This window comes from Capsicum annuum, chromosome 6 (assembly GCF_002878395.1).
Source record: "Capsicum annuum cultivar UCD-10X-F1 chromosome 6, UCD10Xv1.1, whole genome shotgun sequence".
Taxonomy (NCBI): Eukaryota; Viridiplantae; Streptophyta; class Magnoliopsida; order Solanales; family Solanaceae; genus Capsicum; species Capsicum annuum.
This window is the reverse complement of record NC_061116.1, coordinates 160,857,694-160,869,299: the sequence shown is the minus strand read 5'-3', so window position 1 is coordinate 160,869,299 and position 11,606 is coordinate 160,857,694. Positions and strand designations below refer to the sequence as shown.

At 37.6% G+C, this 11,606-nt stretch overlaps 1 protein-coding gene across 7 annotated transcripts; it reads right to left on the bottom strand.

Annotated features, from left to right (window-relative positions):
* Positions 1-1,414: 1,414 nt before the first annotated feature.
* On the bottom strand, positions 1,415-9,670 carry LOC107873129 (type IV inositol polyphosphate 5-phosphatase 6). 7 transcript variants are annotated; one of them, XM_016719867.2, is made up of 12 exons: positions 9,201-9,670; positions 8,980-9,056; positions 8,357-8,422; positions 8,161-8,245; positions 7,947-8,051; positions 7,086-7,863; positions 6,781-6,974; positions 6,483-6,591; positions 6,226-6,374; positions 5,819-6,094; positions 5,289-5,367; positions 1,415-2,122 (listed from the first exon to the last, which is right to left on the bottom strand). In XM_016719867.2, exons 1-10 carry the CDS (start codon positions 9,221-9,223, stop codon positions 5,875-5,877), a joined length of 1,806 nt encoding a protein of 601 aa, XP_016575353.2. In that variant the 5' UTR covers positions 9,224-9,670; the 3' UTR covers positions 1,415-2,122; positions 5,289-5,367; positions 5,819-5,874. The 7 variants fall into 7 exon arrangements, with proteins under 7 accessions (XP_016575353.2, XP_016575352.2, XP_047269473.1 ...); XM_016719866.2 differs by having other exon boundaries at positions 8,980-9,070; positions 9,201-9,669; XM_047413517.1 differs by having other exon boundaries at positions 8,161-8,247; positions 8,360-8,422; positions 9,201-9,669.
* Positions 9,671-11,606: the final 1,936 nt, after the last annotated feature.

The window sequence follows — 11,606 nt, the reverse complement described above, 5'->3', positions numbered from 1 at the left end:
TTGATTCATGCATTGAGAGATGATATTTGAGGTACTGGTGCGCTCCAGAGTTCGAGGTTGACTCCAGACCTTTTCATATTCCAGTTTATATCTTTATTTACTATCAGAAACAGACTTATGCAGTATGTTCAGATTTTCGATCTTGTACTTAGATGCTCTTATCACTAATGACACCTCATTTTGGGATTGATTTTATTTTCTTTGGATCTTATGTTATTTACGTGATATTGCGTGACTTCATTCTAGAAGTTTTATATTTTACCATCTTATTCCATATTTCAATCTTTCCTTGTGTTTTGGGTATTGACTTACCTATCAAAGTTGGGTCGATATAGGTTCCATAATGACCTCAATTTTAGATTCGTGACAAGGTCTTAGCAAAAACATTGATCCTTTTTCGTTAAAGATAAAAATAATGTGACATAGCCCATCTCCTTAAATTAGACACATAAATAAGTCTTAGTTAAAACATTAATTCTTTTTTCATTAAAAAAAGATTTGTCTCACAAAACCAGATATATCAATAACGGTCTTTAGCTAAAACATTGATCAGTTTCTGCTAAAACTAGAGTTAACACAAAAAATTCCGCTTGACTTATAGCTTCGGGTTCTTTCACGTACTTGCTTATCTTCGTCCAAAAAAGGGGGTGTCATTCTTGGACATAGGTCGTGTTAATTTTCTCTCAAGTGTGTTTGATACGAATGAAAATATTTTTAAAAAAAAAACGATTTTTTATATTTGTTAAACAATTAGTAGGAAATATTATTTCATAAAAATTTGTGTATAATTCAGGCAAACGCCATACAATTACATCATAGAAGATGATATGCGCACTGGCGGAGCCACGTGAGCTTGAGGGGGTGCCAACCGACTTTCCTTTGTCAAAATACTACACTGTGAAGCTATATTTATATATATATAAGAATCAGAGGCGGAGCCAGCCGAACCCCCTTCGACGAAAAAATATACTATTTATACATGATTAAAATTATTTTTATGTGGTTATAATTGATGTTGAACTCCCTTCAACTTAATTTTCTTTAAATATTAAACTCCTTACTTGAAATCCTGACTCCACCTCTGGTAAGAATTGTAATACTCCCAGTTTTAGTTAGCCTTTATTGACCGATGCTCCCTTAAAAAATATACTTATTAAGAATTTATTTTATTAAATTAGTCTTACTAATTATGCTTTGAAAAATATAACTTTGAATATATATACTGTATGCAGTCATTTGGTGATAGGTATAGTATTGAAAGAATATAAAAATATTCTCTTGATTCAAAAAAGAGACAAGTAAATTAAAATAAATATTTTTAGAAAAAAGATAGAACAAAAACGAAAGGGGGGAGAGGGGGTTACTGCTTTCATTTTCAGTTTGTTGTTGTTGTGAAGCATACTTGGCCACAAAATTACAAAGCTTAAATACTCCTATTAAATTGAAAAATAAAATCATTAAGTGCTTCTGAATTAGGATACAGTTTCAAGTTATCTCCAACTAAAAAACTTACTGTATCTTAGAAAGAAAGAGAAATAAAAGCAATCATTCCCAAAAGCATAGTGCTTCTGAATTCTGAATTCTGAATCATGGCTCCCTCCCAAGAAAACCAAGAAAACAGGGGAGTAATCCAAGAAAACCGCTTTTCTGGGAAATCATTGACAAAAGAACAGGAGGAGATCACAATTCCTTAGAATATAAGTTCTCCTCTTAAGTTTGTAATAGAGCATAGACCAGATGATCTAAACATGATAATTTTCCTCCATCTCTCATTCTCATTATGTCATTGAATCCTCTGCCTAAACCATAAAAATCGAATCATTTTCCCACTTGGCACCAAAAAAGAAGCATATATTAGTATCATGGCGTGGCATTAGCTTCAGCTTCCGGATTAGAAATTAGCTGTACTTCCAATCCTTATCAAGGAAAAGGGTCCCAGAGCCAGTTTGTTTGGTAGTAAGATCAAAGGTTCCTTCCATAACTCAGATATCAAAAGCAGACACATAACCACAGCTCATAAGCTCAGATTTCAAGCGTGCCACCAAATACACCATGCTCTCTTGCATGGTTGGCCATAATCTCATCAAAGGGCTCCAAATCAAAGCCACCAAGCTCCAAGGTTCTATAATTAAAGTTGACAATTATTTCAGTGTCGGAGGCAGGATTTTTGCCAAGGGGATTCAAAAAATCTAAAGAAACAAACACGCGAAGAGCTTAGAAAACATTATAAACAGTGGCTAGCATCAGTTGAACCTGCATAGTCAAAGAGAATTTGAACCCCATTTACCGCTGAGCTGAACTTTCGGTTTGTATCAAGGGGATTCAACATCTAATATTATATCCATAACAAAATTTTGATCCTCTATACATAGTGTAATTTTCTGAAGAATGGGGTTCGGGTGAATCCCCCTCGATCTGCCCATGTAATAAAATAGCAGATAACTTATCTTTCCAAATAATGTTGAAGTATTCATAATTACCTAACACAATGGAGGAAAGATGACATTACTGAAACGTCAATATTTTGCTCCTAATGCAGTGTTAACTTGCAACAACAACAACAACATACCCAGTGTATTCCCACCTAGTGGGGTCTGGGGACGATAGAGTGTATGCAGACCATACCACTACCTCAGGAGAAGTAGAGAGAGGTTGTTTCCGATAGACCCCCGGCTTAGGACCGATACCCATAAACCAACCCAAATATAAGTGTATATATCTAGTATGGTACACAAGACAAACTAACAGAATACCAAACACAAAAGAAAAGTACATATATAAACTAGTACGGTAAGCAAAATAAACTAACACCGCTAGCCACGAACAAAAAACTCCAGCCCCCGAGGAGCGCACCCCTACTATTACCAACGCCCTCCCACCCCTAACCCTCTACCCTAATCCGTTTCCTCCACACCTTCCTATCAAGGGTCATGTCCTCCGTTAGCTGTAACTGTTCCATATCATGCCTAATCACCTCCCTCCAATATTTCTTTGGTCTACCTCTACCCCACCTAAAACCATCCATAGCCAGTGTCTCACACCTCCACACAGGAGCATCTAAGCCCCTCCTCATCACGTGCCCGAACGAACGTAACCTTACTTCTCGCATCTTGTCCTCCACCAAGGCAACTCCCACCTTCTCTCGAATAATCTCATTCCTTACCCTATTTTTCTTGGTATGCCCACACATCTATCGCAACATTCTCATCTCCGCCACCTTCAACTTTTGAATGTGGGAGTTCTTAACTGGCCAACACTCCGCTCCATACACCATAGCCGGCCGGACTACCACTCTATAGAACTTACCTTTAAGCTTCGGAGGCACCTTCTTATCACATAGAACTCCAGAAGCGAGCCTCCATTTCAATCATCCTGCCCCAATACGATGCGTGATGTCCTCGTCAATCTCACCATTGCCCTGAATCATAGACCTCAGATACTTGAAACTATCCCTCTTCTGAATGGCCTGAGAATTCAGCTTCACAACCACTCCAGCCTCCAACGACACATCACTGAACTTACACTCCAAGTACTCCGTCTTGGTTCTACTTAATCGAAATCCTTTAGACTCAAGCGTCTGCCTCCACATTTCCAACTTATCATTAACTCCACCCCGAGTCTCGTCAATTAGAACCACATTATCTGCGAATAACATACACCAAGGCACCTTCCCTTGAATATGTCGCGTCAAAACATCCATCATCAAGGCAAATAAAATTGGGCTAAGAGTCGATCCCTGATGCAACCCTATCACGACTGGAAAGTGCTCTGAATCTCCACCTTCCGTCCTCACCCAAGTCTTCGCCCCATCATACATATCCTGAATCGCCCTAATGTACGCCACGGGAACTCTTCTAGCCTCCAAGCACCTCCACAGAATCTCCCTAGGAACTCTTTCATATGCCTTCTCAAGATCAATAAACACTATATGCAAGTCTTTCTTCCTCTCCAGAAACTGCTCCACTAATCTCCTTACAAGGTGAGTGGCCTCAGTGGTCGAGCGACCTGGCATGAAACCGAACTGATTCTCAGAAAGCGTCACGATCCTTCTCATCCTCACCTCTATCACCCTTTCCCAAACCTTCATAGTATGACTCAACAACTTAATACCTCTATAGTTATTGCAACTCTGGATGTCTCCCTTGTTCTTATACACTGGAATCATCGTACCCCATCTCCACGCTTCAGGCATCTTTGCTGTCCTAAAAATACTGTTAAACAACCTTGTCAACCACTCCAAACCTGCCCCGCTAGTGCTTTTCCAAAAATCCACTGGAATCTCGTCTGGCCCCATCGCCCTACCCCGCCTCATCCTGCGAATAGCTCCCTTGACCTCCTCAACCTTGATACGCCTACAATACCCATAATCTGAACACTCCTTGGAATTCTCCAAGTCCCCCAACACGAAACCTTTGTCCCCCTCGTCATTCAAAAGTTTATGGAAGTAGGACTGCTACCTCTCCCTAATGAAAGCATCCTCCACCAACACTGTACCATCCTCTCCTTTGATGCACTTCACCTGGTCAAGGTCACGAGCCCTCCGCTCCCTGGCCTTAGCCAGCCTATACAACTTCTTATCTCCGTCTTTCTCCTCTAAAGCCGCATACAGGCGCTCAAAAGCTGCAGTCTTAGCTGCCGTAACCGCTAACTTAGCCTCTTTCTTAGCTACCTTATACTCCTCCTTATTCGTCTGTCTTTCCTCCTCATCCTTGCTCGCAACCAACTTAGCATAAGCCACCTTCTTATATTCCACCTTTCGCTTAACCTCTTCATTCCACCACCAGTCTCCCCGATGTTTGCCAGATTGACCTCTCGAGACACCCAACACCTCTCTAGCGGTCTCCCTAATACAACTAGCATCGTCTCCCACATACTATCCGCACCTCCTCTACTCTCCCAAGCCCCCCTACTCTTCAACTTCTCCTCTATTTCCAAAGCACTAGCCAAAGTCAAGCTACCCCACTTAATCCTGGGCCGAGCCTCCACGCTTCTCTTCTTTTTGCCCTTATTGATAACCAAATCCATCACCAACAACCTATGCTGAGTCGAAAGATTCTCGCTAGGTATGACTTTACAGTCTTTACAAAGCGCTCTATCCCCTTTCCTAAGAAGCAAAATGTCTATCTAAGAAGCAGTGTTAACTTGAAAGGGAAAAAAATGTTCAGTACAGTCTATCTCAAGGTAAGCGAGCCATAAAAATATTTGAGTTTATCGAAGAAGATGATGCAGAATTACAAATTAAATAAACATCTGCAGCATAACCAAGAAAAAGACGGACAAGGAATAACCTTTTTCAACTAGTGGGATTTGGATGGTCGGCAGTCATCCTTTGCGGTTGAGTTTTTCCAAAGCAACGCCTGCCTGAATCTGGAGAGTGAAAGAGAGATGAGATAAGTACCCGTCACTGATATGCTTAGACGAGTATTTAAAGGTTACAATCACTCTAAATATTGAGGTACAAGGCTAATGAGGAGACTTGAGAAATAGTAGTATCAGCAGGTTCAAATCATATGCCAAATACAACAGATGTATCTTCTACTGAAGAGCAATCTTACTAAGAATCTCGCAGACCAAACCATAATATCATGCCTGGAAATGGTAGATGTCGATATCAACTTTATCAAGAGTAAGACCAATTAAGAAATTTTGGGAAAAAGAAAAGAGAAAAGTAGAGAGCTTTCTTTCTTCATTGGACACCCTATGTCCTGGTTTAATTAAGATGAGATAAAAATTAAAATTGCATTTCTCAAATAAAGCATCCCATATAGATAAACAAATGAAATTCACATAAATATAGAAGTAAAAAGATAAAGTGTACCTTGACAAAAAAGGTAGCATGCTGGACATTGAGGCTTTAATGTTCTCACTTCTACGTCAAAAGAAGCAGAGTTCAGTATAACCATGTGAGTAGGGCAAGAGCTCCTCCACCTCAATTCTTGAGCTTGAACAACTCATTTTCCTCAATCTGCTGTGTACCGACTCAACTTCGGCCAAAAACACACTGAAAACAGGTCTATGATCTGAAAATCTAGATTCCCCGCGGACATAAGACAGCTGTTGGAGACCCCCTCCATGCCACAAAATACGATCACACCTTCAGATGGAGATTTCACAGATTAATTCTAGACTTGTAGATAAATCCTCCACTGGATATTTTGATAACCTGTATAGAGATTTTAGATTGAGAATATATGTTCTTTTTGTTAGTTAAAGAATAACACTTACCATGCAGGCGTTCGGCGCTTCTCCTTTGGTTGCATGTCATCAACAGAATACCTATCTGAATTCCTAGAATATTTATATGTTGGTGGGAAATATATCTTTCCTTCTCTCCATCCCACAAAAACTCGACCGCGTCTCTGTTCTATCTTCAGCTGTCAAGGAAATAGAAAACAAAATCAATTGATTATTGCACTATGACATTATTCAACTGAAATAAATTCAAGTATGGAAGTGGGAAAAACACAAGATTACAGAGACACCTGGTCATTTCCCAACAATGCTCTCCAGTTTTGCATCTCAACAAGTGCTTTTGCAGAACGATAAGAGAGTGCAATTCGATAGTTCAGATCCCCAAGCCAAATAACCCGGCTGAAGAGAATTGGGCAATCATCAGAAAATGGATTGGATAATCTAAGATGAAATGAATTTAGGGACAACCTAGTTATGGTTTTACATGGAAACAACTATATTAAACTCAAGCCTTTCTATCTTTTTCATTTTCAGCTATCTTCATGAAACACAACAGGAGTTATTCCAGAAAGTAAACAGCCATCTTACTCGTTCTCAAGAATAGTTTCTGGTGACTTCTCTTCATCCAGACCACTAACTTGAGGAAATCTTGTTTTCTTTAGGATCTCCATGACATCAGAATTTCTGCGCAACTCATCACCCTCTTTCTGACCAGAGGTTAAGTGAGTGCAGACAAAGCAAAAACTTGTTTGATGCAACTGCATACTGATTGAAATAGAGCCCTGCAAAACCAAGCAAATGGTACATTGTGCCAAGTTTTTCTCTTCTAAGCAATATGTGGAAACCTCTCAAATTAGACAAAAAATAACCAAACTCATTCCAGTTAGAATTACCTTATTCCTGAGGTATCCCATCAATCCTCTCCCAACACATGATACCTTCATATTCCGAACATGTTCCCTCAAATCACCCCGCACCCATACGGTGAGAAAAATGCCAACCATTTGTTTACTTGCTGCTAAACAGTAGGTTAAATTTCTAGGCATTCTATAACCATCTTCTGCAGGAACATACCCTCCATTTGTCACAGGTGAAAATGAAACAGTAGGTGAATCTCCAGGTCCATATTCATCATCTGATGAGCCCCATCTGGAGACATCACTTGGCCTTTGTCCACCGGAATAGTCACTTAGCCTATGACCAGATGAATAATCACTTGGCCTGTGAAAAGAGGTATAGTCACTTCGTCTGTGAGAAGATGAAAAATCACTTGGCCTGTGAGCATAGGAATAGTCACTTGGCCTCTGCTCCCTATTAGGATCAAAATCACTAGACCTATGTCCAAAAATTACTCGATCACAAACACTGTATCGTCCATCCACACGAGATTGCAAGATTGAAGGATCATTTTCCATACCCCCGCACTGAGGTGTCTGGAGTGACCGACGATGAGAGAAGGACGAAGCCTTGTATCTACTTGACCCCTCAAAATCAGCATTCCACTCTGCAATTTGATTTGGAACAGGAGAAGAAGTGTAGCAACCATTACCTCCTCTAGTACCAGGACCGCTGTTTAATGTCTCCTCGATCAAACCAATCCACTTTTTGGCAGGGCCACTGTCTTCAGCTCCCAGAATATTACCAGCATTTAAAGGAACTATTTCCTGAAATCTGAAATGTAATAACGAATAACATTTCAGTCAACTGTGGTATATGACAAATTTTTTAAAGGAACCAATTCTTAGAGCTCATACCCGAGCACATAAATATCTGCAGGGGGTGAGGAATGAAGCCATTCATCTAGATTCAAATTGATCATTGGTGATTCTCCGCCCACATTCCATGTAGATACAAAGACTCTGAGGCAATAAGAAATGAAGTGAAAAACATTCATGTTGTGAGTTGTGACTATAAAGGAAAAAGGAGACAAAATCTGAAATATCTACTGGATTTATCAAGGCGGCAAACCTATAATTTTGTACATTTATAATCTTAGGGTGATCAAGATTAACACTCCCTCGTGGAAGATGCTCCATACCCCTGGTTGATTTTTCTGCTCATTTGAGAGGAAAAAGAGACTAGAATTAACTTAAAGTCACTAAAGAAGAAGTCTCTCAAATACTACATAATTAAAAGGATTTGGATTACTAACCATGCCACTAACCTTTTTTGCTCTTCTTGATAGTGCAATGTTCCCATTCTGATATGCTTGTTCTCCACTCATAACTTCCTGAAGAAGGGAAGATCAACGTTAGTTCCCGAATCAAGAGTTAGTGAAATTGGTACAAAAAAGCACAACTCAAAACAATTTTTACAAATCACAAAATTAGGAGATTGATATGTTAGATGGTCACTCAACTAATAGTTATTACTATCTCAGAAAGTCACCTTTCTTCGTGATTCCAATGTTTTTCCAACAAAGAAAGATGTCCTTCTGAGATACAATAACTACTATTAGTTGAGTGTCCATACGAGGAATCAACTCCAATTTCTGCTGGAGGTAAAGAAAGTGAAGACAAATAATTTCAATATGAGACCAAAACCTTCACTAATCACCATAAACATGTGCTGAGCCAGAGATAACTAACGCAAGAATAAGACAAAATATTTGAATCTCACCACCCTTGAAAGAGAAAGAGAAAAAAAAGACAAAAAAAAAACAAAAGAAGAAGATTCATTTTAATTTTGTAAGTTACAATCTCCTGGTATTGTAAGAAAATCCCAATTTAGAACAAACATCTCAAGAAAAAAGGGCAAGTACAAGGTCAAAAGAGATTAGATGCTAACCTCCATAGACAACAGATTCATCAGATTGGAATTCAACAGTTTTGCCCTTTAAATTGAACCATTTCCGAACCAATTTTCTGGACCAAGACAACTTCAGTACTCAAAGGGTAAAATGTCAGCAGATCAATAATTGAGTTGAGCCCAAAAAAACAAAAGAAAAGAAATCCAAAATTGCATCTTCCAAACAAAACTCCAAAAGAGGTTGTGATAGAAGTAATCACCTTGCTTTTCTTGGAATACTCATCCCTCATTGCATCACTCTTCCTTTAAAAAAAAAATCAAAATCTTGAAAGCCTTTAGCTTCTTGTTGCTACTTCAATTTATGATCAGTAAATGAACCAAATAAATTAAAAAGATAACAACTTTATAATGACCACTCATCAAATCTTGAACTGCTGGATTATTGGGCATCTCTAATATTGGTTCTTTTATGGTAAAATGTTTGATGAGATATTATATAATATGCCTTATGGTAATTGCATGTTGCATTATATGGGAGAAGAAATAAAGGAAGTAACAAGACAAGACAAAAACCAAGAAGAAGAAGAGAGACAACAATCACTCTTTTTAAGTTTAGCAGAAGACAATGTTACTGTAGGATAGGCCAAAGATTAAAAAAAAGAAATGAAATAGAAACAAAGCCTCTTTTTTTTAGGACAATGAGTATCGAATTTGAAGAGAGTAAAGTGCAAAGTAGCACTTATGTCTCTCACTCGCATGCATGGAGGACTCTCTTTATTAAGTCCATTTCAAAAAATATTTATTTTTAATAATTTTTTAATTTTAACTTTTGATGTGATATGTTTTGGATCACAATAGAGAATATTTTAATACATTTTGCATTAGTTTAATATTACAAATTTAAAAAAAAATCATGGCAAGTTAAAATCATCTGAATAAATTAGAATGGAGGAAATTTTTATTTTCCCATCTGTCCCATTTTAATATGATACTTTCATTACATTTATCTATTCTTATAGGAAATAATTTAACTAAATTTCTTTCACAAAAGAAATATCATGGCATGTTTAGTACCGTGAAATCATATTACTAAAAGAATTAAAGTGGAATAGATAAATAGCCAAAAAAATATCATGGCATGTTTATATATTGGCTCTATGAAATCATATTACTAAAAGTAACACCGTTCTGAGTGTTATATGAAAGGGGTGGATGGAGTTATTTAATTGCTATATAAACAAACTTATTATTGCAAATCACCTTAGGTTACTAATAATAATACTATTAAAAGAATTATGTATACTACAGTACTTTTTCAGTATAAAGCAAAGTTAAAACAATGAGAAATTGCAAAAGCCAATGCTGGGCGGCCAAATAAGATGGGACAAGAGACAATTGTGATGGTTAAAACGATGAAGCGACTTGGTCAGCTTGCAAAGATTCAATAGTCGTCAAAGTTGGACGGTGGAAGATTCTTTACCTGCAAAATTTGGTCTCCTAATTAAATTGTAACCAAAGTTAAATAAATAAAGCCGCGAAAGATAAAAGGGAACGTGGGGCTATTGCTCCAACCGTCACAATTAGGGGTGGACGTTCCATATTCGATTCAATATTTTTAAAGTTTGAATTTGGTAATTTGGTAATCGATATTTGAGAGTAGATACCACATACCATACTTTAAAACAACGGTTTGGTAATTGGTAAATTAAGATTCGGTTCAGTACGATATTTGGTAATACCATATTAAAGTTGGAGGTTTGCAAATTACGTTTAAACTTCAAAAAGTATATTTAATAAAAATCCTATTTAATATTCTTTTTTGTACTTTTTAAGAATATATTACCAAGGTCCAAGAGATTATTTGGAATGACTAATATTATTGTCTATTGGGTTAGTTAGACAAATCATATTATACATACATACATATATATATATATGTGTGTGTGTGTGACGACTAGAGTTGGGCATAAAATATCAAAAACCGAATTACCGAACCGAATCGAAAATTTTGGTAATTGGTATTCGGCAATTTGGTATTTGATATGGAATTTGGGAGTAAAATTTTAATATTTCGATAATGGGTTTGGTACAAGATATTAATACCGTTTGGTATTTGGTATTTACCGTATACCGAATTATTTAAGGAAATTATTTGGAATTATTTGGTACAAGGAATTATTTGGTATTTGATATTTACTGTATACCGAATTATTTACCGAATCATCGAAGACTGGGCAATAACGATTAAGGAATTTGAGCTCTGATATAGCTAAAAGCCACCTTCATAGTCAATTCATTAGGGTTGTCACCTTCTACCCGGAAAAGTATCTACCCTTTGGAGGCAACAACCTGAATGAAATATTATTTAATCGTGGAAATGCCATGTCAGGTGCACCTATCAGAATCGAAACATACCAATTACCAGATCCATCTATCATCGCCAGCATAACCATAAAAAAGATCATTAAAAAAGCATGAGCCGTTATTAAAACAATTGAATCAATAAAAAAAAGAGGTTAGTGCTACGGCCCCCTATTGTTTGATCCAATATTCACCGGGGACGAGCCCCCATTTCCATAGATCCTTGGTTTGACCTCCCCTAGTGGTCCTTGCTTTTAAGAAAGCGAAGCGGGGTCAATTTCTCGTACTTGCTCAACTTGCCCATT